General features: G+C 46.5%; 1 protein-coding gene across 1 annotated transcript; it reads right to left on the bottom strand.

Annotated features, from left to right (window-relative positions):
* Window positions 1-5570: 5570 nt before the first annotated feature.
* On the bottom strand, window positions 5571-23623 carry slc6a15 (solute carrier family 6 member 15). Its single transcript, XM_018747068.2, has 12 exons — window positions 23411-23623; window positions 20200-20644; window positions 19253-19410; window positions 18830-18956; window positions 18106-18287; window positions 11262-11372; window positions 10862-11103; window positions 9203-9392; window positions 8797-8989; window positions 7506-7665; window positions 6686-6848; window positions 5571-6093 (listed from the first exon to the last, which is right to left on the bottom strand). Exons 2-12 carry the CDS (start codon window positions 20489-20491, stop codon window positions 5722-5724), a joined length of 2190 nt encoding a protein of 729 aa, XP_018602584.1. The 5' UTR covers window positions 20492-20644; window positions 23411-23623; the 3' UTR covers window positions 5571-5721.
* Window positions 23624-24282: the final 659 nt, after the last annotated feature.

Here is a 24282-nt window from a genome sequence, read left to right as displayed (position 1 = left end):
AGCATGTTTTTCTCTGTCATCACTCTCATGATTTGACCAATTTCTCAAACCCCTTTGAAACATACATGGCCTCACAGATTTGAGAAATTACGCATTTGAGGCACTCTTCTTTTTTTAGTATGCACTTTGCAGTGATACTATATTGGGCTCGTGTCTTATCCTGGGTGTATCTTACTTAGCCTTGAAATGCAAAAAAAACAGGACATTTCAGAAATGTTTTGACAGCTTTCCTTGTGATTACAATCAGAAAAAATAGAAGATGGAGTTAACTTTTAGAAGCAGCATCCCACAGACAATAACTGAAAGGTTAGGCTGAGGTTCAAGTGGGGTATTAAAAACAAGTCAGCACTCGTCCACATCATTAATGTTAGCTTTCTAAACTGTAATGATAAAGATGCGCTACATGACAGTGTGAAACTATACTTTGTTTTACATACACACACTGTCTGAAACTGCTTGTCCCAAGCGGGGATAGTGGCGAACTGGAGCCTAACCCAGCAACACAGGGCGCAAGGCTACAGGGGGAGGGGACACACCTAGAGTGGGACACCAGTCCGCCGTAAGGTACCATAAGCAGGACTTAAACCCCAGACCCACCAGAGAGCCGGACCCAGCCAAGCCCGCTGCGCCAGTGCGCCACTGTTTTACATACAGTACTGTGCAGAAGTCTGAGACACTTAAATGTTCCACAAAAATATTTGTTTTAGATCGTTATTTAATGTCTTCTGCATTAGTGTCAATGGGAAAGAGGATATTTTAGATTTCCAAGCATTGCTTTTGCAAAAAATTACAGTATTACAGTTAAGGCTTTTGTATGTCATTAAAGAAAGAAAGTACACACACACACACACACACACACACACACACACACACACACACACACACACACACACATACAGTCTGAGACCACTTGTCCTGAGCAGGGTCATGGCAAACTGGAGCCCATCCCAGCAATACAGGGTGAAAGGTTGGCAGGGGAGGGGACACACCCAGGATGGAACGCCAGTCCATCGCAAGGCACTCCAAGAAGGATTCGAACCCCAGACCCACCGGATAACAGGACCCAAGCAAGCCTGCTGTGACCCCTCTCGGAACAAACAATTGTTGACGATGGATGGTTACAAAATTTTGTAGGAAGTTTTTTTATTAAGGGCATTATTTTTGGAAACATTTTCACTTTACAGCTTTTTCCCCAACCAAGTGCCTAAAACTTTTCACAGCACTGCATATTATGAGCACTCGCTGAAAGAATTTCCTAGCATTTATTTTTACACATCTTCTTTCCAGAGTCTTGTGCACATAACACAGCAGCTACATTACACACTCTACACACAAGAAAATAACTGCCTCACTATCTAAGAGTTTGACATGAGCTTAGCTTAGTCTGTGTGGAGTTTACATGTATGTTCTCCCCTTGTCCAAAGACGTGTTAGAGGCAAATTAGCGAAACTGAATTGCACTTGTGCTAGCAGGAGAGGGAGGTGGCTCTATCACATTGGAGAGCATCAGACACCACCAGAAGTGCTGTCTCAGTGGAGTGACCAACTTTGAAACCAGACTGATATCCATCAAGGAGGTGGTTCCGGGTGAGGAAATCAGATAGTTGATCACTGGCTGCCCGCTTTAGCGTTTTAGACAGGAAGGAGAGGAGGAAGATTCGTCTGTGGTTTTGGACCGAATTGGGATCCAGGGATTATTTCTTTAACAGAGGTGAAATGAGAGCAGTTTTCAAGGCAGCTAGGAAACAGCCAGAAGAGAGCAAGGAGTTTATCTTAGAGATGAAGGTGGAGAGTTGCGGGGAAATGTTCTGTAGGAGTGACAATGGGATCGGATCAAGTGAGAAGGTGGTGAATCTGTGTGATATCAGGAGGTCAGAGATTTCAGATTCGGAGAGTGGCTTGAATTTGGAGAGCATAGCTTCGCGGGGAGGTCCAGTATGAACCAGGAAGGGTGATGCTGAGAACTTGTCAGTGATTGCTTTGACTTTGTCTCTGAAAAACAAAGCAAAGTCATCAGTAATGAGAGAAGAAGGAGGAGGGCGCGATGGAGGACACAGAAGGGATGAGAAGGTGGCAAAGAGTCTGTGTGGTTTTTTAGATGCAGACTGTATTTTGCTGTAGTAGAAAGAGGTTTTAGCTGAACAGACAGCAGAGTGAAAAGCAGCTAAGAGCGGCTGGAAGGCGTCCAGGTCTGATGGAGTTTTGGATTTATGCCATCTTCACTCTGCAGCCTGGAGTTTGGTGCTGTTAGTTTGTAATGTATCAGACAGCCATGGGGTAGCGATGGGGCATGCTGGTCTAGAAGACAGTGGACAGAGAGAGTCAAGAGAGGAAAATAGGGCAGAGAGGAAAATGTTAGTGGCATCATCTGTTGATAGATCCGAGTATTGTGCAGCAAAAGTGTGAGTGGACAGCATAGCAGAGGCAAAGCAGGAAGGTAGAGAAGGAGAGAGATTTTAAGTTGCAGCGGAAGGTGACAACGGGTGCAGAAAGAGGCAAGGGATTAGTGGCGAGGCAGGGTTGGAAGGAAACAAAGAAGTAATCAGAGACATGCAGCAGAGTGACAGAGAGGACAGGACACAGGCCACAGTTGCGGGAAAATACAAGGTCAAGACGATTGCCTGCTTTGTGAATAGCAGGGGATTGGAAGTGTTTGGGGCAGTGATAGAGACAGCATGCCATTCCAAAGATGGCAGAAGATGTAGGTGAAGAGAGAGAATAGAATATTCCCACCAGGGAGAGATGAGCAGGCCTGTGCCTTCACCTCTGCCGGAGGGACGAGGGGTGTGAGAAAAGTAGTTAGTGGAGAGAGCTGCAGGTGTGGCTGAGTTGTCTGGGGTGATCCAGGTTTCAGTTAAGGCCAGGAGGTCCAGTGAGAGATGGGAGGCGTAGGCTGGTATGAAGTCAGCCTTTCTCACAGCAGTCTAGCAGTTTCAGAGTCCCATGGAGAAATTAAATCAGGGTGGAGGGTTTGACAGGTGAGGATAAACCAGGTTACTGTAGCAGCGAGAGCATCCAGGTGTCCGGGGGTGGCGACATTGCATGGCTCTGTTGCTGTAGACGACTTTGATGGTTCACACTTTTTGACACATGATCCCTTACGGAACACGGCACCAGTGGCCTTCCTTGGGGGACTCCCACAGGTAGATTCCCTCGTCTTTGCACCAAGAGGCTGCTGCTACGAGTCACCAGCCGCTATTTAAAGGGGGCTAATTCCTGTCAGCTGAGATTCCCAATCAAAATCAAAACTACTCCAACACTGGTGACCAATACAAAGAAACAAAAGTGATTAATTGATCGATGGAGTCATGCCCACTCCACACCACGGGACACAGAATTGTTTAGGTGAACGTGTGCCCTAACAAACCACTAAATACAATTTAACAAACAAATGAATAAAAATACCGCCAACAACTACACAGACACACAACCAATTGTGTTTGTCTATCTGCACAGCTACATGACAGGAATGCGCATTGGGAAAAAGCAGTAGCAACACTATTACACTTACCTGAAACACCATGAACTGCAGCGACAGATCTCCAATGCAAAATATAGTGCACAATAAGGTATTGAATCCAGCAGTAGCCTTTGGGGTTGTGCCAGCATCCAGGGAGTCAGAGTGGGCCTGGCTGGGTCAGAGAGTATTATCTGGCACTGTGGGTGGAGCTACAGGTGTGAAATTAATTATTGTTATTTCTGTTCACACCTTTTGTTACTTTTCACTGTCACGGTGTTTCCCCGGGGCGGGTGCGTCGAACCCAAGCGCGGAGCAGGGTAAGCTGGTTCAGGGGGCGATCCGGAAGACATGGTTGAGGAGGCAGGCAAAGGTAACCAATGTGCACACGTAGTCTGAAGGGAGAATCCGAGAGGCATAATTCAAAGACAGGCAATGAGTCGAGGCAGACCAGGGAGTCAATCACGAGGAGCAGGACGAGGAGCAGGACGAGGAGCAATTACTAGGCGCGTGAGTGAGTCACGAGGCTGAAGCAAGGTTCCACAGCTTCCTAAGGTCCGGGCTGCCCTTTTATGTGTCTGGAGCCTGATTAGCCACCGGTGTTGCTTGTCACCGAGCTCGTGGGCGTGACATTCACACCTTTTATTATTACCCTTATCGGACGTCACAACTGGCCCATAGTCTTAATATATTGAACAGTCATTTATAACCTTGGATGTTACAGGTGGCCATGAACAAGACCCCAGTTACCTCTTGACCCCCTTTTGTAAAGTTACTAGTCACTTTTCCTATCATTTGTTGTTATTTTATGGCTCTATCACACCTAGATGTTATAGGGCCCCAGTAGCGATGTACCGATCTTAACATTCTTTCTCTTGTGGTCAAACTATATCAAGAGCACAGACATTTCATAGCACTTTTGTAAGGTTGCTTTAGGTTGTTTTATTCAGGTGATTAAACTATCGCTTAAAACATATAAACTAATGCGTATTTATTTGGTTCTGTTTCAGTCCTGTAAATGGGTAAATCATTGTAAGTAGTTTAACATTGTAAGTTGCTTTGGAAAAAAGTGTCAGCTCAATGTAACTGTGAGCCTGGATTTCAAGCACTCTTCACCTTCTGGGCAACTGAACAAATCTCACCTCCTGCTCTAATGCCTTTAAAAAGAGATAGACAACATACCATAACGTGAACTGTGTTTGAACTTTAATCTTACCAGAGAAGCGCTGCATTTTAAGCAATATCACAGAAAAATGTCTTTTCAAAAAGTGAATCAGACTTTACAATGACGGCACATATGCAAGCAAACAGAAAAAACAGCTTTAATCAACATATTTCTGACTAAGAGCAACTTTTCTAAATGCAAAACTAAGAAAAATAGATTTTATATTTTTTTATATATATATATATATATATATATATATATATATATATATATAATACACACACACACACACACATTTTCAGAACCGCTTGTCCCATACAGGGTCACGGGGAACCGGAGCCTAACCCGGCAACTCAGGGCGTAAGGCCGGAGGGGGAGGGGACACACCCAGGATGGGACGCCAGTCCGTCGCAAGGCACCCCAAGCGGGACTCGAACCCCAGACCCTATATATATATATATATATGGGGTGCGGTGGCGCAGTGGGTTGGACCGCAGTCCTGCTCTCCGGTGGGTCTGGGGTTCGAGTCCCGCTTGGGGTGCCTTGCGGCGGACTGGCGTCCCGTCCTGGGTGCGTCCCCTTCCCCCTCCGGCCCTACGCCCTGTGTTGCCGGGTAGGCTCCAGTTCCCCATGACCCCGTAAGGGACAAGCGGTTCTGAAAATGTGTGTGTGTGTATATATATATATATATAAACATGTATATATATATACACAGAATACCCCATGAAGCTAAGAGTTCAAAAAACAAATATGTGAAGTTATTAGGCACAGATTTCTGGAGAACAATCTTTTTTTTTTTATCTTTTTGATAAAGTGCCAAAGGAATGCTGAAGCAACACTCCTTGTTATTTTTATTTACTGACCATTTTACCACAGTACCAGTACCTAATCTGGTTCTGTCCAGCAACCGGTCTCTGACTTCATCAGTGGCAAAATCGTAAGCGTCACTTTAGAGCAAAGTTAGAAGTGTTTCATGTTTTACAGCAGACAGGGTGATGTGATGCCTGGGGACAAGTTATCTACAAATATACAAGTAAATGCAAAAGCAGATGCTTATACAGCCAAATGGTCGTTTTGAAATTACTGGCCAGTTGAAGGTGTTATACGTCTGATTCAGGCATGTTGGTTATGTTTGCCATCAGGTAGCCAATCCCATATCGGCCATTGGGGGCGGTGTCGATGTCCAGAGTACTGCTCTGCTTCCGATAGATACTGTTGCCAGGCATGGGGGAGGGCACCTCGCTTGGTGACTTGCCATGGATGAGGCTGGCGTCATCATCCTCGGGGCTTGGTTGTTCTTTGATGATGCGGCCTTTCTTGTAGGACACGGAGGAAAGGCTGCTGGAGCTTTTGTCAATGAGGTCGAAATAGCGCACGGAGTAGATCACCGGTACTGGGAGGATGGCCATGGCCACTAGCAAGACACAGACAGCCAGCCCCCAGCCAGGGTAGCTCACAGATTGCTCCTGGGCCTGAGACACACAGGGACAGGGGCTCAATCCCCTGCTTTCTCTTAAGCCAACAGTGTTATGGAGGTGCTTGTCATAGCAAGCTGTATGGGCAGTACAGGTAGTCCTGATGTAAGTCAACCTTGTCATTAGCTGAAAATCCCCTTACTTTCCATTACATAATGAAGACACAGGAATTAAATTATTATTACAAATAAATATGAAAAGTCAACTTTACTGTCATTCTGCCTATATGTGAGTTACACATACAGGAGAACAAAATACCATTTCTCTTTGGACCTCCATGCCACACAAAACATACAGTGCACTTTGTCAAAAATACAACAGATGAGTGTAATACACAGGCCAGAGTCTGGTGACAACATACACAATATATAATATACACAGACAATATACACAATGCTATAAAAAGATTTACGTGAAAATATAACTATAAGTACGAAAAAAGGCTATATGGGACATGTAATTTAAAGCTGCCTCATTTTCAAGTTACGATATAGTAATGTGATGATGAGGAGCATCCACTGAGGAGGCATGGGAAGTTCACCGACCAATACAAAAGCTTTTTCATAGCATGGTACCTGCCACTACTTACCAGCTCCTCAATCCAAGCACTGTAACTGGGTGGGGTCATTCCCAACTGTATAACACTGGCTGCTAGCAGAGCAAGAAGCACACAGGGGGTAATGTACTTCCACATGTAGTAATAGAATCGGTATGGTGAGAATCCAAGCATGTCTTTCAGGTCCTCAAAGAATCTGAGAAAAGGAGACTGCAGCTCAGTTATTCAGTAATGTTGAGCAATCTGGGTAGTTCAGTGCATGTGATTTGCCTCATAGTTCATGCATTATTTTAGTGTTACCTACACCCATGCATCATTTACTAGAGCTCATACAGCAGTATTACAGTAACAGCTGCCTGAATGTCTGGGACAGGTAGTTTGCTTTCATACTTTCATAGCTGTTGGAGGCATGGGTGGACAATAAATTAAGCTAAAGTATTAAAAGATTTGAGGCAAAATGATGACCAAATTAGGGGGTGCGGTGGCGCAGTGGGTTGGACCACAGTCCTGCTCTCCAGTGGCTCTGGGGTTCGAGTCCTGCTTGGGGTGCCTTGGGATGGACTGGTGTCCCGTCCTGGGTGTGTCCCCTCCCCCTCTGGCCTTACGCCCCGTGTTACCGGGTAGGCTCCGGTTCCCCGCGACCCCGTATGGGACAAGCGGTTCTGAAAATGTGTGTGTGTGTGTGATGACCAAATTCATAAAAAAGAAACCATGTGATGTCATTAATTGCCTTACAAGCATTTTTTTGCATTAGAAAACAAAGCTGAGCCCTGGAAAAGTATAATTAGAATTATCTATTTGCCATGTTTTTTTCAGGCTGAAATCACAGATAGTTTATGCATTAAAAACACACTTATCAATGCCGTAGACCCAGGCCACTGCAACATTCTCCAGGACAACCACGATGAGCAGGGGAAGTGTGGCAGAGTAGTCATCAAACATGGCCACAAAGTAGTTCCCAGAGCGCTGCACGAAGATGAGGCCGATGCTGAACGCCACCAGGCAGCATCCCACTGCGCTCACAAGCAAACAGTAGAAGGGCTGTTGCTGGCAAGGACCCAGTAAAGAACTAGGCTGATTTTGCACTCAAACACAAGCAAATGATTCCATAGTCAAGCATTAATGATGTCAAAGATGGTAAGGATGACCACCGTGTACCTAACCATGTGTACGTAGAAAGTTTGTTTGGGCCCAAAAATTACACTCTTTAAATTTGAGGCTGATTCTAACTCTTTCAACAAACAGGAGAATCAGAGAAATGGGTGAGGTCAGTTAGAGCACAAAGGTAACTTATGCAGGCCCTCGCCAGGATATGTGTTCCTCAGCTCAAAGAAAGTTGGTGAGGACTGTCTGGAGCACGTCTTTACGCTCCTGCCCCATGAGAAAACAACCAACAGCACTCAACAGTGCCCCCGTGACCAGTCTAAACATCCCAGGTATAAACTGCCTGTCAGTGAAGTAGTCAGAAGGGGTTATGGAGGGTGTGCGGAGAAGGTTGATTGAGAGGACAAGCCATTCAGTGTCGATGAACCCTAAATACTGAACCAGAAAAGGCTACAGACTCTTTTTTTCAAAAAAAGAAAAAACTCTAGAATAAAGACTTGAATAAAACTTGTGTTGGTTGCTTAATTTTCTGGACCTTTCTGTTTACTTTAACAAAGCCATTAGGCCACTTAACCGTCTAGTTATGTAGCAGTCAAATCTGACCCATTTACAACTTTTTTCTATTAATACGATCATTTCACACAAAAAATGTGTTGGTCTACAATAAGGAGCAAGGAAATATCAACTTAAACACACACACAAAAGTGGTATCATTTCAGTTTAAAAAGGCTCTACAGACCATAACTCCATCTGATAATAATGACTAGGAATAAAGTTGGTTAAAAGGTGTAACACAACATTATGTGATTGTCTATGTTTTATGCTTTTATACTTTATAAACAATTGCAATGAGTCGCCCAATTTTGGTTAGGAACTCCAACAACAGAAAGCTGTCTTGAGGGTTGAAAGACACAGCCCAAATATGAATGCTGCTAACTACATGAGTGTGTTTTGAGAGTGTGGAGGTGTATTTCCTGTACAATTTAGCCATACCCTGTTGTACTTTGGAAGTTGTATCTTGGTGATTCACCTGAGCTCACCTGTGAGAGCCTCCTTGCGCACTTTGAAGGTGTCAACGAATGGTGTGATGATGCCCTCGATAGTGCCAAACATGCTACCCAGGCCTAGGTTGATCAGCATGAGGAAAAACATGACAGACCAGAAGGGTGAAGCAGGGAAGTGGGTCATGGCTTCTGTGAAGGCGATGAATGCTAAGCCAGTGCCTTGAACTGCCTATGGGAAAAGGATGGTTTGACAGAACTCAATAGGAAAGAAGGAGGAAAAAAGAACATTCAAGTAGACCATGGGTTTAAACATCTATACTAGCTTTGCATCATCTACCACTGCATATGCCTATCTTTCACCAATGTCCAATGCCCACAGTCAGTAACCACAAATTTGCAAATATGACACAGGAGCCTTTCTTACCTTGCCCACAGTTCTTACCTTGTCCAATTCCTCTTCAATATTGCAAGAATCCAGGCCTAACTGAGAAAAGCTCTCCTCCTTCACCCCTTGGATGATGTCAGTCATTCGCTGGTAGTCCTCGGGGGTGACGTGACTGAAATTGATGTGCAGGGGGATGAGATCCTGGCTGATCTCAGTCCCCAGCAGCTCAACTATTTTCTTTGTGTTTCTGTAATTTTGCAAAGAGAACACTATTAAACACTATTAACCCTAGAAGTCAATCAACATTTTCTCTCCAGACCCTTCGAATACTCTTAAGATCATAGAGTGAACACTAGAACAGGTTTGAATTTTTTCACACTTTTTTAGAGTCCAGCTCTCGAGAAGGGGCAGCAGACAATGTAGGAGTGTCACACTCACCAGGGGCATATCCTACTCTGCACCAGAATCACCCTCATGCACCAGCACCACATTTAGCTAATCAAAAGCAATATAACCACAAAGACAAACCATTCTTTGCAAAATCTATAAACTATTATAAATAACCTCTGCACTTGGGTTCTTCACCAACCACATCTCTGAACCATTTGCTAACAAAGAGGAGTGGAAGATAGTGTTGTAGTGTTAGAAGTAGCTGCTGGAGCCATAAGCAAGACAGTTACCCTGGATTGGTTTAATACATACACACACACTTTCAGAACTGCTTGTCCCATACAGGGTCACGGGGAACTGGAGCCTACCCAGCAACACAGGGCGTAAGGCCAGAAGGGGAGGGGACACACCCCGGACAGGACGCCAGTCCGTCACAAGGCACCCCAAGCGGGACTTGAACCCCAGACCCACTGAAGAGCAGGACTGCAGTCCAACCCACTGCGCCACTGCGCCACCGCACCCCCGGATTGGTTTAATAATTTAGCTGTAAAAATCTGTTGGCTGCTATGGATAAAAGTGTCAGTTCAGGGGAAAATACTAACCCTGACAATGATTTAAGTGAAAAACACAAGCATAGTTTGCAAAACTATCCTAAAAATTATTCATTCCAGCTTGTGAAGATGTGTGCTCTTATGCTGTACAAAAATGAGAGGTTTCAAATATAACTTTTAAAACTTCAAAGATGTGTGAAAACTGCTCCCAATGTAAACAGAACCATGTTTTTTGAACAGAGCAGACAAAGCAGAGTGCAGTGCCTGTAAATCATTATTGCAACAGCTGTATTCACAGTTTTTCTGTGTATGCCATCTCTGTCTTTACGCTGCTGTGATCCAGTGCTGCTGCTGTTGATGATCTACATAAATAAACAAATACACACTGTCCAAAACCACTTGTTCCAAATGGAGTTGTGGTAAACCTGAGCCTAATCCGGCAACACAGGGTACAAGGGACACACCAACAACCAGACACTGGTCCGTCGCAAGGCACCCCAAGCAGGACTCAAACCCCAGACCTACCAGAGAGCAGGCACAGGCCAATCCCACCGTGCCAGCACACTGCTTTCCAAATCAACAAATCAATATCCTCAATTTTCACTCCCCTGTAAAGTTCAGATCACTCTGTTAAAATAATAACCAACTGAACACTAATAATCAAACATAACTTGCATGGGCAATAAATGACTATTTCCTTCACATAAGTACATTTTGGGTCTCTTCCCATGCATTCATGGGACAGGCACTTCTAGTGGATGACAGGTGAACTTACAGTGCAACACACTTGGTATTCATGATGTTGGCCTTGAAGCCTAGCACTGCAAACACCACCAGTGTAGCCAGCACCGAGGTGAAGAAGTTGATGAAGGAGACCAGCACGGCATCAAAGTGGCAGTTATTGTCCTGCTTGTTGTAGCTGGAGAAGGCAATGACGCCACCAAAGCCCAGACCCAGTGCAAAGAAGACTTGTGTTGCTGCTTCTCGCCACACTTTGGCCTCCAGCATAATCTCCAGCTGTCAGTGGGAAGGCAGGTAGTACGGTTGAATCAAAAACAGAAATTTGTTTTATTGAGTTTGAGATTGAATGCAGGTAGCACTTTTCGTTTTCTGAACTTGTGCTCAGTAACTGATTTTTAACTGATTATGCCAGGAAAATGGACTCTCCTCCAGACCTTGGGGGTGAACATGTGAAGGACGCCATCCAACGATCCCTTCAGCAACATGGCTCTTACAAGGAAGCAGATCAATACCACATATGGGAACAAGGAGCTGAAGTACATCACCTACAGACACCCAAGGACATGAAAATTAACAACAAAGCCTGAGGAATTAAACTTTTCAGCTACTGGAGTAATAATTTTCATAAAGACATTTGGTTAAAATGGATTAAATGTTTACTATGGTGGAGGGGTCAGATAAAAAGTTAGTCCCCATCTCCTCATTTTCATTTTCACAACCATGAATTTTCATTAATCAAGCAGTCCTTTCAGGCCCAGGCCATGCTACGTGATATAATGTTACTGTCTTCCTCTGCCCGCTATTGTCCTCAAAAATTTGGGTCAAGAATCATTGAATAGATAATAATACATGGATTCTGATATTCTGAATTGAATTTTGGCTTATGATGAATGCCCCACAGAAAGGGGTGCGGTGGTGTGGTGGCGCAGTGGGTTGGACCACAGTCCTCTTTTCCGGTGGGTCTGGGGTTTGAGTCCCGCTTGGGGTGCCTTGCGATGGACTAGTGTCCCGTCCTGGGTGTGTCCTCTCCCCCTCCAGCCTTATGCCCTGTGTTACTGGGTAGGCTCCGGTTCCCCGTGACCCCATATGGGACAAGCGGTTCAGAAAATGTGTGTGTGTGAATGCCCCACTTATGACCATATAACCAATGTGGAAAATGTTGCTGATGTTCAAAGACAAAGTGCAGTCAAAAATGTCCAAGACTGTGGTGCATCCAAACAAGAGTTTGAGATGGTTAGGAAGTCAGGATTTGGGCAAAACAGCAACAACATTTTTCATGCATTACCTGTAAAAAGGAAAAAAAAGATTAATATTGTTTTCCATTAACCTCAAAATGATGCAACTCTGTGACTGAATTTTTTGGACCTCACTTACCACATCATGGTGGGCTTTAACTCTATTTATTTCTACAGCTCAATGACAAGTGCTGTTACTGCAAGTGCAATTTGTTCATGAACTCCTTGGAAACAGAGGTACTGTGTATGAGTTCCCATAGTCCTGTATACGGGGTTTGTTCTAGCTCTGCTGACAGACCAGTGACTTGACGTATCACTGCCGAAGCCCACACTCATAAAATAATGTTCATTGAAGTGTATACATTCGTTGAAATAAACAAGGCCACCCAAAAAGGTAGAAACTAAGTTTTAAATATGCAACATTTCATAATGCAAGCATCTAAGCAAGTATTTTCAATCAACATAGTAATTTCTCAGAAACCTCCTTATTGATCTTAAAAAATTAGACAAGATTTCTGAAAACAACAAAAAGAAGCACTGCAAACGATTATTCAGCAGAGGGAAGTGGGTGACACACTGGAAATTAGGAAACTGGAAGGACTGGCTCATTATCAATTCTTAGACTAAACCTTGTGTCAGCCCACTAATACTTATCACAAGACTAATTCAGTTTGCAAGGTCCACTAACAACAGCCAACTAAAAATCACAAGGCAGCAGAGATAACAATTGCAGATGGAATAATTCATCTGGGTGTGAGCCATTCTAATGTTAGCCTAGCTAAACTCAGACAAGTGTCAAACAATATGACCTTACTATTTTATTTTCAGTTTAACTCACAGACAACCTGCATTGACGCAACCATCAGAAGTATCCATCCAGCATTTCATCTAATTGAAAAAGTTTTAATGTAAAATCTAAGATAGGCAGCTCTGACATAAGGTATGTGTCCATTCATATTAAAATCATCAGGACCCACTTAATCCTGAAAAAACTTCAGAAATTCTGGGGAAAAGTAATCTTTTCTCTTCTCATGCAGGTCTGTGGAAGAAGGATTACCGTGAGTCACACTTTCGATAATCTTTCTCACACTGCTTTCATGAGATGCAGTGTGTCACGCCCACAGCTGCGAACACAACGGCAACACCTGGTACCAATCAGCCCGGCCAGGTATACAGGTGGTGCCGTCCTGGTACCGGGTGTGGAATCTTGCAAACGCCTCCCTGCGTGGCTTCGTGACATTCAGTGTTCTTCTCCCTGTACCCAGTTCCCTGTTTCGTGTTTTGACTCTCCTGGTTACTGAGTTTTGTTTTGCCCTGGAAACAACATCCGCGCCTCGAAAACCCACACCTGTTCACGACCTTTGTTTTTGCCTGTCCCTACAAAAGCACCCACACTTGGGTCCAATCCCTACCTCTCCTGGCCTTGGCTGTGACAGAAGATTCCGCCTTCTCGTGGACCCAGTGGAGTGGGAGCACCTGCAAATGGTGGTCTCGACACAGTGGGACCTGTTTGGGTCCCACGAACAAACCCTTCGGCAGATCCTGGAACTCCTACAGGGGCTGGGGCAGATGCAGAAAAACACAGGACCCGCTGAGTGGACCACCATTATGGCGACCACAACTGCAGTCAAAACCTCTGTTGCCACCTCTGCGGTATCGCTCGCATCATCAGCTGCCACCCTGAGCATGCCAGCAACAGGGCCACAGCTGGCTAGGTCAGAAAGGTATGACAGGTCACCTGAAAAATGCCAGGGATTTCTCCTCCAATGTTAGCTTGTGTTTGATAGCCAGCCAAATCTATATCAGACCAATGTCAGCCGAATAACATACGTTATCTCATGGTTAACTGGCCCTGTGCTGGACTGGGCGACGGTGATCTGGCACAAGGCTCACTACGTATGCGCACTTCCGGGAGCGCTTCAGGACGATGTTTGACCAACTCCTCTTGGCACATACCACCAGTGACCACCTGATGGCAATCCAGCAGGGCAGTAGAACGATGGCAGCCTATTCATTGGAATTTTGGATGCTGGCGGAGCAGAGTGGCCGGAATCAAGCCGCCCTCCTGTCCTCGTTCCAGCACGGGTTGCACCCTCGGATCCAAGCCGAGCTGGCGTTTCCCCGGGGGGAGGACTAGTTCCTGGACCGCTTTGTTGACAATCCCAAAATCATAGGCATGTCGGGGGCCCTGTTTGTTATCGACGAGCTCAGGACCAACTTCCAACCCCCGGGCCAAACCCCAGGGTCCCTACAGCGGCCCAGGAAGTCCCTGAACCTGTGTACCTGGGACAAAGGCACCTGACCCCCGAAGAGAGGCAGCGAAGGATCTGGAGCTCTCGGTGCTTCAACTGCGATGGCACGGGCCACTTCTGGGCAGACTGCTCCAACAGAGGACACCCCAGGAAACGTCACCTGGGAGCCAAGGTGAGTGTGCTGCATCGCGCTGACACTCAGTTGATGGTGCCGATCAAGGTGACCTGGGGGCTTACCCAGGTGCAGACACGAGCCTTCGTGGACTCAGGGGCTGCCAGCCGTTTTGTGGACAAGACTTTTGCACAATGGCAGGGTATCCCGGCACGTGAGTGCGCTGTCACATTATGAATTAATGCTCTGGACGGGCAGCTGTTGGGCTCGGGCGTGGTAGAGAGCCAGACTGAGTCCTTGAGAGTAAGAGTTGGAGTGTGTCACATGGAAGACCTCACGTTTTTTTAATCAAGGCCCCTGACATACCTTGGGGTACATTTTGGGGTACACCTGGTTAGCCAAACATAATCCAGTTTTCTCATGGGGTATGGGAAAATTGGTGGCATGGGGGTGCCAATGCCAGAATGCCTGTTTAGCTCTTCCTTGCTGGGCCACCCCAGTGGAGAGCCTGGAAACCACCATGAGTTTCGTGATCCCTCCCAAATATCGGGATTTGGCCGAGATCTTCAGTAAAAGCAAAGCGGCCACACTGTCCCAGCACAGGGCTTGGGATTGTGCAGTTGACTTGATACCGGGCACTTCTCCCTCTAGGGGATGTATTTATCCATTGTCGTTGCCGGGGCAACGGGCATTGCAAGAATACGTGACCGAGCCGTTAGCCTCCAGGATCATTCAGCCACCCACCTCCCCGTCAGCCGCGGGGTTCTTTTTTATTGCGAAAAAAGACAGGGGGCTGCACCCGTGGATTGATTAATGAGGCCTAAACATGATCACTGTGAAGTACCCGCACCCATTATCACTGATCACAGCGACACTTAAACAAGTCCATGGGGCTCGGGTGCTTACCAAGCTGGGCCTGCGCAATACCTATAACCTGATCCAGATAAGGGAGGGGGATGAATGGAAAACCACTTTTAGCACCTCCCTTGGGCACTATGAGTACACGGTCATGCCTTTCAGTCTGTGCAATGCTCCGTCGGTGTTCCAAGCATTCATGAATCATGTCCTGGGGGATCCAGTGAATAATGGGGTGCTGGTGTACCTCGATGACATCCTGATCTACTCCCACACCCAGGCCCAACATATTCAGCTGGTGCGCCAGGTGCTGCAGCAGTTGCTAGAAAATTGGTTATATGCCAAGGGAGAGAAGTGTTTATTCCACCAAGAACAGGTAACCTTCCTGGGATTCATCCTGAGGGCGGATGGTGTGGAGATGGACCCAAAGAAAGTCCAAGTGGTGTTGGACTGGCCCCGACCTACAGCTGTTAAAGCCTTGCAACGGTTTTTGGGTTTTGCTAACTTTTACTGCAGGTTTATCAGGGGTTTTAGCTCAGTGGCAGCCCCCTGATGAGTCTACTGCGGGGGAAAGAAAAGATGCTGAGTTGAACGGAGGAGGCGATATGAGCCTTCCAGACACTCAAAGAACGGATCACAACGGCGCCGATCCTATGACTCCCCGCCCCTGTGCTCCCATTTGAGGTGGACGCATCAGAGGTGGGGGTTGGAGCGGTCCTCTTTCAAAGGCAGGGCAGCCCTCCAAGGTTGCATTTATGTGCCTTTTTTTGCAGAAACTAATGCCAGCAGAATGGAACTACGACATAGGTAAGCGGGAACTGCTGCCATAAAGGTGGCACTAGAATAATGGTGGCACTGGTCGGAGGGGGCCCAACATCCCTTTCTGGTCCTCACTGATCACTGAAACCTCCGATACCTGCAACAGGCTAAGCGTCTAAATCCTTGCCAAGCACGCTGAGCACTGTTTTTTACCCGGTTTCAGTTCACAGTGTCATACAGGACAGGTTCCAAGAACACCAAGGCTAATGCCCTCTCCCGAGTGTATGACAAAGACCCAGGCTCAAAGTTGCCTGAACCAATCTTACCAGAATGAATGGTGGTGGCCCCGATCACATGTCAATGGCAACAAGAGCTCCAGGCAGCCCAAGAAGGGGACCCTGGGCCAGCAGAAAAGCCGGAAGGTAAGGACTATGTTCCAGTCAGTCTCCGACCGTCTCTCTTACAACTCCCCAACAGCAGGGCATCCGGGCCACCGACGGACCCTCTCCCTACTCCAAGGGCGATATTGGTGGCCATCCATCTGGGAGGATGTGCAGGAGTATGTTGAGGCCTATGAAACATGTGCACAAACCCAGACCCCAAACCAGAAGCCCGCTGGACTGCTGGAACCCCTACCTGTCCCGGCACAGCCCTGGTCTCACATCTCCGTCAACTTCATGGTGGAGCTTCCCGTGTCCCAAGGTAACATCGTTATTCTCACTATCCTGGATCGATTCTCAAAGACCTCTTTATTGGTTATTCTACCATGACTCCCATTGGCCTTAGAGACGATGGAAGCCCTGTTTCAACATTTCTTCTGTATCTACGGCCTCCCAGAGGACATAGTGTCAGATAGAGGCCCACAGCTTTCTGGCACAAACTGGGAGTGTCGCTAAATCTGACATCAGGTTACCACCCGCAGGCTATCGGACAGGTAGAACGACTACACTGGGAACTGGGTAGGTTTCTACATAGCTACTGTGAACAGAGACAACAGCAATGGGCTCGGTTTTTACCCTGGGCGAAATATGCTCATAATTCTCTCCCTCATTCCTCCACCGGCCTCACCCCGTTCCAGTGTGTCTTAGGATACCAGCCTCCCCTGTTTCTCTGGCACACAGAAAGCACAGATGTCCCTGCTGTCGAGGCCTGGTACCAGACCAGTGCAGACACATGGCGAGGGGTGTCTGCCCGTCTGCATAGCACCAGGTTGACCGGCACTGCTGCCCCGTCTGGTTGTCTACCAGGGACTTGAAATTACGACTCCCCTCTCAGAAATTGAGTCCCTGATACATTGGCCCGTACAGGATTGTTCGTTGGATCAACCTGGTCACTTACTGCTTGCGCCTGCCACCAACTCTAAGGGTACGTCTTTCATTCCATGTCTCCCTCCTCAAGCCCTACACAGTGTCGTCCCTCCAGACCCCTCGGAGCTCGGATCCTCCACCATCAATGCAGGTGGAGGGGCCTCCGGCGTATGCGGTTCAGGAGCTACTGGACTCCTGTCGCTGCCAGGGCCACATGCAGTACCTGTTGGACTGGGAGGGGTATGGCCTGGAAGAGTGCTGTTGGGTATCAGCAATGGACATCTTGGACCCCGATCTGATCTCAGTCTTCTACTGAGACCTTCTGGATCACCCAGAGCCCCGGCCCAGGGGGCATCCGTTAGTGGGGGGTTCTGCCACCCACACCTGCGAGCACAATGGCAACACCTGGTACCAATCAGTCCATCCAGGTATAAAGGCGGAGCTGTCCTGGTACAGGGTGCGGAATCTTGCAAACACCTCTCTACGTGGCTTTGTGACATTCAATGTTCTTCTCCCTGTAACCAGTTCCCTGTTTTGTGTTTTGACTCTCCTGGTTTCTGACCCTTGCTTGATCTCCTGGTTACTGAGTTTTGCTTCACCCTGGAAACAACGTCCACGCCTCGAAGACTCACGCCTGTTCACGACCTCTGTTTTTCCTGTCCCTACGAACGCACCCACACTTGGGTCCAATCCCTACCTCTCCAGGCCTCAGCTGTGACACAGTGGCTGAGATAGAGAAGTGTCAGTGAGATCCCCACCTTCCCTGACGACTGGATGCCCTTGATCATAGCCAGGCAGACCATGGTCCATGCTGCCAGCAGGCACGCGGTCATTTTCCAGTTGAGGCCTCCACTCTCATGGATTGAGCTGGAAATGTTTAGAGCCTCTCTGTACCAGTAATAGGTGGTCGCAGAGCTCTTTTCACACTCTGGCTCTACATCTGCACATTGTGGGTGAGAGTCAAAAGAATTTTATTTGTTAAAAAAATAGATATTTCAGCTTCAGGTACATTTCGACAATGCACAGCTTTTTGGGGGAATATTTATTGTGTTGTCAGGGCCGGCCTTAGCAATTGGGGAGTCTAATTTTGACCATTTTGGTGGGGTCTCCTGGACTTAAGAACATTTCAAATGATGTGTCAGGAATGTATGGATTGTACATTGTACATTTTAACATGCTGTATTGAAACAATATGTAAATTTAATGCCTTATATTTTGAAACTACACGCTTCTTGCTTTCTATTCTGCATAATCTTTAAAGTTTTGTCAAAGTTTTTTGCTTTTATAGACAATATCGCAAGGCTTTTGATTCTGTCTTGGAGCATGTCTGACCCTGGATTACTGCAGTACCCCAAGTTCTCCTTATTCTTTAAAGCTGGAGGCGACCACCCCAGTGCAAGGCCTCCAATGCAGGGGCCCATTTGGTCCTGAAGGTTTGATTGGCCTAAGGCCGGCCCTGCATCGTGTTAGACGGGCTCTTACATGTGTGTGTTTTGTTCTTTACAAGCGGGCATTCATGCCACGGAAGAGGCTGCTGGAAGGACTGCGAGAAGTAGAAGAGGCTCCAGCCAATGATGACATTGTAATACAGGGCAACAAAGAAACAGACCTGCAAACACAGAGCGGACACTCAGTGCATCACAGCTGCAGCCTACAGAAAATGCAAGTAATCCACTTCTTGGAGGTCTTTATGGTTTCTTCAGGACTAGTTCTCCTCCCAACTTCAAATGACATCTACATCTTATCCGAATTTTCTTTGTTAGTGAAACACATTGCTTAGGAAATGCAAGATGATGAGCAAGTTTTTGTCAAGACATGCAAATACCACAGTGAAAGCAATAATACAATTTGCTGGTGAAGGAGGTAGCAAGTCTGGAAGACAGCCTCAGGTTCCACTTCACGCACCATGCAACTGGCGAAGCCAATTCCACCCAGGCGGGGGCTGATGTAATTCCACACCCCAATGCTCCCTCGGCGGATTCGCTGGCCCACAGCGAGCTCCAGAAAAAAGAGCGGGATCCCAATCACCACAAGCAAGATCAGGTAGGGCACCAGGTATGCGCCTGGGGCAGAAGGACAGTCACGATTCTCCAGATAATGAACAGGCAAATAGCTCAGTTGTCATTCATGATGTAAATGAATTAAATGAAGTGAAAATGAACTTCATTTGCAGAAACAACTGATCTTATGAAATAAAAAGCAGTTGAATCAAAGCCCTGCCACACTCCTTATCTGTCTGGTGTGTCTTACCATCATCTGCTGCCTTAGTGAATTTGTTCTGCTACACAAAGAAATTTCAGAAAATATGAAAATGAAGAAAATTCCCCCAAAGCTACAGACATTTCCTCATTCATTACCACCTGACATCTTTGACATTCTGATCACCACCTAAAACTCAACCTCTCTAAAACACAAATCCTTCACCTCACAGCTGATCTGTCTCCGCTGAGAGACAACACACTCATTTTGCCTGCCTCCTCAGCTAAAAGTCTGGTAGTAATGGTGAACTCAAATCTGTCTTTCTCTCAACACGCTGATACCTTAACTTGGTCCCTGTGAAAAATCATTCTCTAAAATGAAAACTTATCGTATCCATTTGAAAACTTTGTTTCTTTTCAAAACACTTTGCTGCTTCTGCACGCAGGGTTTCAAATGTGTAAATGAAAAAGTATTTGACAGTCAGCTCTGTTCTAATATTCAGTTCTGTTCTAATTATTCTTCTGTTCTAATACAAGATCATACAGCAGGCTTGCCCTCAAGCCATACCTCCTACTCGTATTGTTACTATCAGTAAATCGAAGGTGAGAGAGCCGGCACACAACACTTGGATGTGTGGGAACAGATTCACGTACCCCCACCGTTCTTCTGGCAGAGATAGGGGAACCTCCACACGTTGCCCAGGCCTACAGAGAAGCCCACCTGGGCCAAGATGTACTGCAGCTTGCTGTTCCATGCAGGCCTCTCCTCCTCTGTATCAGAGCCCTCTTCAAGATCCCCATCCTTGTCCTCCTGGACATCGACAACAATCAATGAGCTCTTCTTGAACGACTCATCGCAGGTGTCTTCGTTGGAAAGCAGATCTTTGACAGACTCAGTGACATCATCGTCAAGCTCTCTCTTGACAGCCTTGCTGTTTTTCGGCATTTGATAACTCAACAATGTCAATGGGTGGAAACGTCCTTCGGTTTTCAAGAGACTCCCAGTTCCACAATGAAGATGAGATGCTGACACAACACTTGTACAGTCCAGAGAAGAGAGCTCAGATCAACTGTTTATTTCTTCATTATCATAAAATAACTGTAAAATAGGAGACAAAAGGAAACAATACTCAGACTTTCTGTAATGTTCAAAATAACTGTTACCATTTGCTCAACTCATCTTTCTAAAGCAGGGAATATTAATGATCTTAGATGACTCTTTCACTCCAGTTCACAAAATCCTGAAAGGTATAATGAAAAGCATCAAGCATGGAGACGACCAGACGTTGCCAAAAATCTCTGTGACACAGAAAATCTCAAAACAGTAACTTCCATGCATGGAGGTGTTCAAAGCTCCTTTGTGCAAGTCTGAAAAGGAACTATGCTCATCAGTTTGTGAAAAAAAACACATTTATACCATCTACCTTTAAAAAGCTGCTCAGCATTATGCATTTGGCTCCATTCTGCATATTCCATGCAGAGATATGCAGCTTGGACAGAGAATGAAACACAGCAAATGCAAACAAGTTTAACAATGAAAAATAGGATACTGGTGATCACCTGTTCATGGAAATAGTTGTCATGTAACCTCTTGTAAATTGCAGTATATTTCAGAGTATGTTAAAAGAAAAACTCAGTGAGAGTCAGATGCTGCAATTAAAGTTAATTATTCTCCATGATGGGGGTGCGGTGGTGCAGTGGCGCAGTGGGTTGGACCGAGTCCTGCTCTCTGGTGGGTCTGGGGTTCGAGTCCTGCGTGCGGTGCCATATGATGGACTGGTGTCCTGTCCTTGGTGTGTCCTCTCCCCCTCCAGCCTTACGCCCTGAGTTGCTGGGTTAGGCTCTGGTTCCCAGTGACCCCATATGGGACAAGCGGTTCAGAAAATGTGTGTGTGTATTCTCCATCTCCGGTCCCCAAGGACCCATACTCACCATCTTAATGTTTCCCAGATTTAAATCTTACATAATTTAGGTATGCAGTTTTCAGTCTTAGGCTGCTCATTTTAGAGGAAGGAGGAAAACATTTTAGAATCTGTAATATTGTAAGAAAAGACCCTCAACTCTTAAGAACACTAGTACAGGTAAACCTTCACTGGTAAGCATACATGGCTTCAGAATCGCATATCCCCCACGTTCTGTTTTCATTTACATAATTAATCAGTGGAGCTGTACTTCACCCTGTGCCTACTCACAAGGCAGCTGTGACAAGTAGCATACAGTGTACAGCACAGTACACCAAAACGCACACACACACACACACACACACACACACACACACAAATTGCTGTTGTCCGGATCAATGGAAACAGTGGCATACAAGGTCTGTACCCCTGCCTCGGTCTTCACACATAAAATGAAAGCATTCCTTAATGTATGTCATGAATGTACATAAACTTTCTAAAGCACCCACAATGCATATTAATGAAAAAGAACCTGATCTTGTTTTGCATGCGACAGGCGACAGTGTCATTGTGACGTGCCGAATCCTTAACATGTAAGTCATGAAGCCTGAAGGAGAAAATGAATAAATACAATGTTAATACAACTACTACTACAACTGCTACTAGTAATGTAATAATAATAGCACATGCGAAACTGCAAATTAAAGGCGCCTCAGAACCTTTTTTAATCTTTCAAATTTATTTTGTAAATGTTTTAGAAGTGAGGGGGGTGCGGTGGTGCTCTCCGGTGGGCCTGGGGTTCAAGTCCCGCTTGGGGTGCCTTGTGGCGGACTGGAGTCCTGTCCTGGGTGTGTCCCCTCCCCCCTCCAGCCTTCCGCCCTGAATTGCTGGGTAGGCTCCGGTTCCCTGCGACCCTGTCTGGGACAAGCGGATCGGAAAGTGTGTGTGTGTGTGTGTTTGTTTGTTTGTTTGTTTTAGAAGTTCTTTTGCATATGAAATTATGTCACGTTGCAGACAAGACCGAAGGAAAACCACAGCGCTCCGGATGTCGGAATGACGCAAGTGAGGCACCGAGTCCGAACCGCTACTCTGGACCTTCATTCCTAAACCTTTTGTTATTCCAAGATCCTTCAGTGTAGCCTCGGCTCAGACACTGGGACGGAGCCCTTTACAGTATCGGGGCACATGGTATCTACCCTGCCCCCCAGGATGACACCCCCAGACAGTGGCACACGGGAGGGAAGGGGCCGCTGGGTGGCACTACAGCGGGCTTCCAACAGGAGGGTATGATGCCCCCCAGCTGCAAAAAAGGAGCACAAACGCGAACATTTCCATGTATAATGTGTCAAATTTCGCTGCAGGGACAAACATCCACGGTTCTGTTCCGTGTACGTGTTGTTTCCCATAGTGCGCACGTGTCTGAGTGTGTAAATGTTTATGCCTAATAATTTTCCAGTAACAATTTTTGAATAATGGATAATCCTTTTATGCAGCTGCTCGTGTGATGTACACGATACCATGGCATGGTACGTGACAAATCAGATGCACCGTACTCAAGAATGACGCGTCTGCATCCAAATCCTCCTTCTGTGGTGATGCACTCATTGTTCTCTGACATGTACGTTCGTTTTGGGGAAAAGCGTCTGATAATTGTGTGTGTGTGTGTGTGTGTGTGTGCGTGCGTGCGTGCGTGCGTGCGTGTGTGTGTGTCGGGGGGGTACAGCGGAACCGGCGAAGGGCCGCCGCGCCGTTTGATGCTGATGTGAACAGCGTCGCGTGCACACGGATCGATACGTACAGAGAGAAACAAGCAGGAAAGGAAGAACACACTCCCACACGATACGGGTTGAAGCTACACGCGGGACCAGAATGAAAGGGTCGATCCCCCGCTCAGGGGCGCCCCTGTGCTTGAGCGATCGGATCGGCCGGGTTCCGTCGAACCGGGCCCGAAGACGCGGCTTTACCTGCGGAGGAGACGCGGTTCGTGCGGCGGAGACTCTGTTACGCAGCGACGCGGTCCGAACGCGGCGCTGAGCGTGTCACGGGGCGGCAAGAAGAGTGCGAGCGGTGGCGCGCGAGCGCGCAGCATCATGTGCAGCGATGACTACGGGGCGACGGGGATGCGCGTAGGAGGAAGAACCGCCCGCCTCGAACCGTGTCACACTGAGCACAGCACACTTTACCATTCATTGTACCTCTCTCTCACTCTGTAGCTATATACAGCTATAGAGAGGTAAGCTGAATGGTACAGATATATAGTATGTCTATGTATGCATAATCACAAATAAATACAATATTGCAAACAATATAAAATATATTGACAGGTTTATTCCACGAGGTTGTGTTTCTTATCACCTCTTGTTTTTTGGTCATTATTATTAACCTTTATTTATCTGACACCGTTGCCATTTCTGATATTAATAATCATGTTTATAATAAATACATATACAGCAGATTATTTTTACTGTATCAGTCCAAAGTAAATACAGAACAGAAGTGAAACTGGCAACAAGCTGGCAACATTCCTACTGGAAAAATGCAACCATAACCACTATAATCACTATTCCACCTACTCCCCCTTAATGCCACAGGGATTATTTCAAATACAGGCGGTCAGTAAGAGGGAGTCATGGGTTTGCTGTACACACTCCCCTGGTAATCATGTAATTTCCAGCACTTTTCACTGTACTCTTTGACACTGGCTGCGACTCTGCCTTCTCTTACAAAACTTCAGCATCCCGCTGTGGTGGATCGGACCCTGACCCAACCTCCCAGAACTTTATCCAACCGCACTGCAGCTGTCAGTGCAGGTAGCTTTATACCAAAAGTAAATGAT

The sequence above is a fragment of the Scleropages formosus genome, chromosome 2 (assembly GCF_900964775.1).
Source record: "Scleropages formosus chromosome 2, fSclFor1.1, whole genome shotgun sequence".
Taxonomy (NCBI): domain Eukaryota; kingdom Metazoa; phylum Chordata; class Actinopteri; order Osteoglossiformes; family Osteoglossidae; genus Scleropages; species Scleropages formosus.
The sequence above is the reverse complement of the archived record's forward strand: the minus strand, read 5'-3'. Positions and strand labels throughout refer to the sequence as shown.

Bases quoted from the DNA above. Each gene is read 5' to 3' on its own strand.
- slc6a15 (XM_018747068.2), bottom strand. From the start codon at position 20,491: ATGCCGAAAAACAGCAAGGCTGTCAAGAGAGAGCTTGACGATGATGTC. The intron at 18,957-19,252 runs GTGCGTGAAGTG...CTGTGTTTGCAG, and splicing joins TTGGCTTCGCCAGTTGCATG to GTCTGTTTCTTTGTTGCCCT. The intron at 18,288-18,829 runs GTAAGAGCCCGT...CACAATGTGCAG, and splicing joins AAAGAACAAAACACACACAT to ATGTAGAGCCAGAGTGTGAA.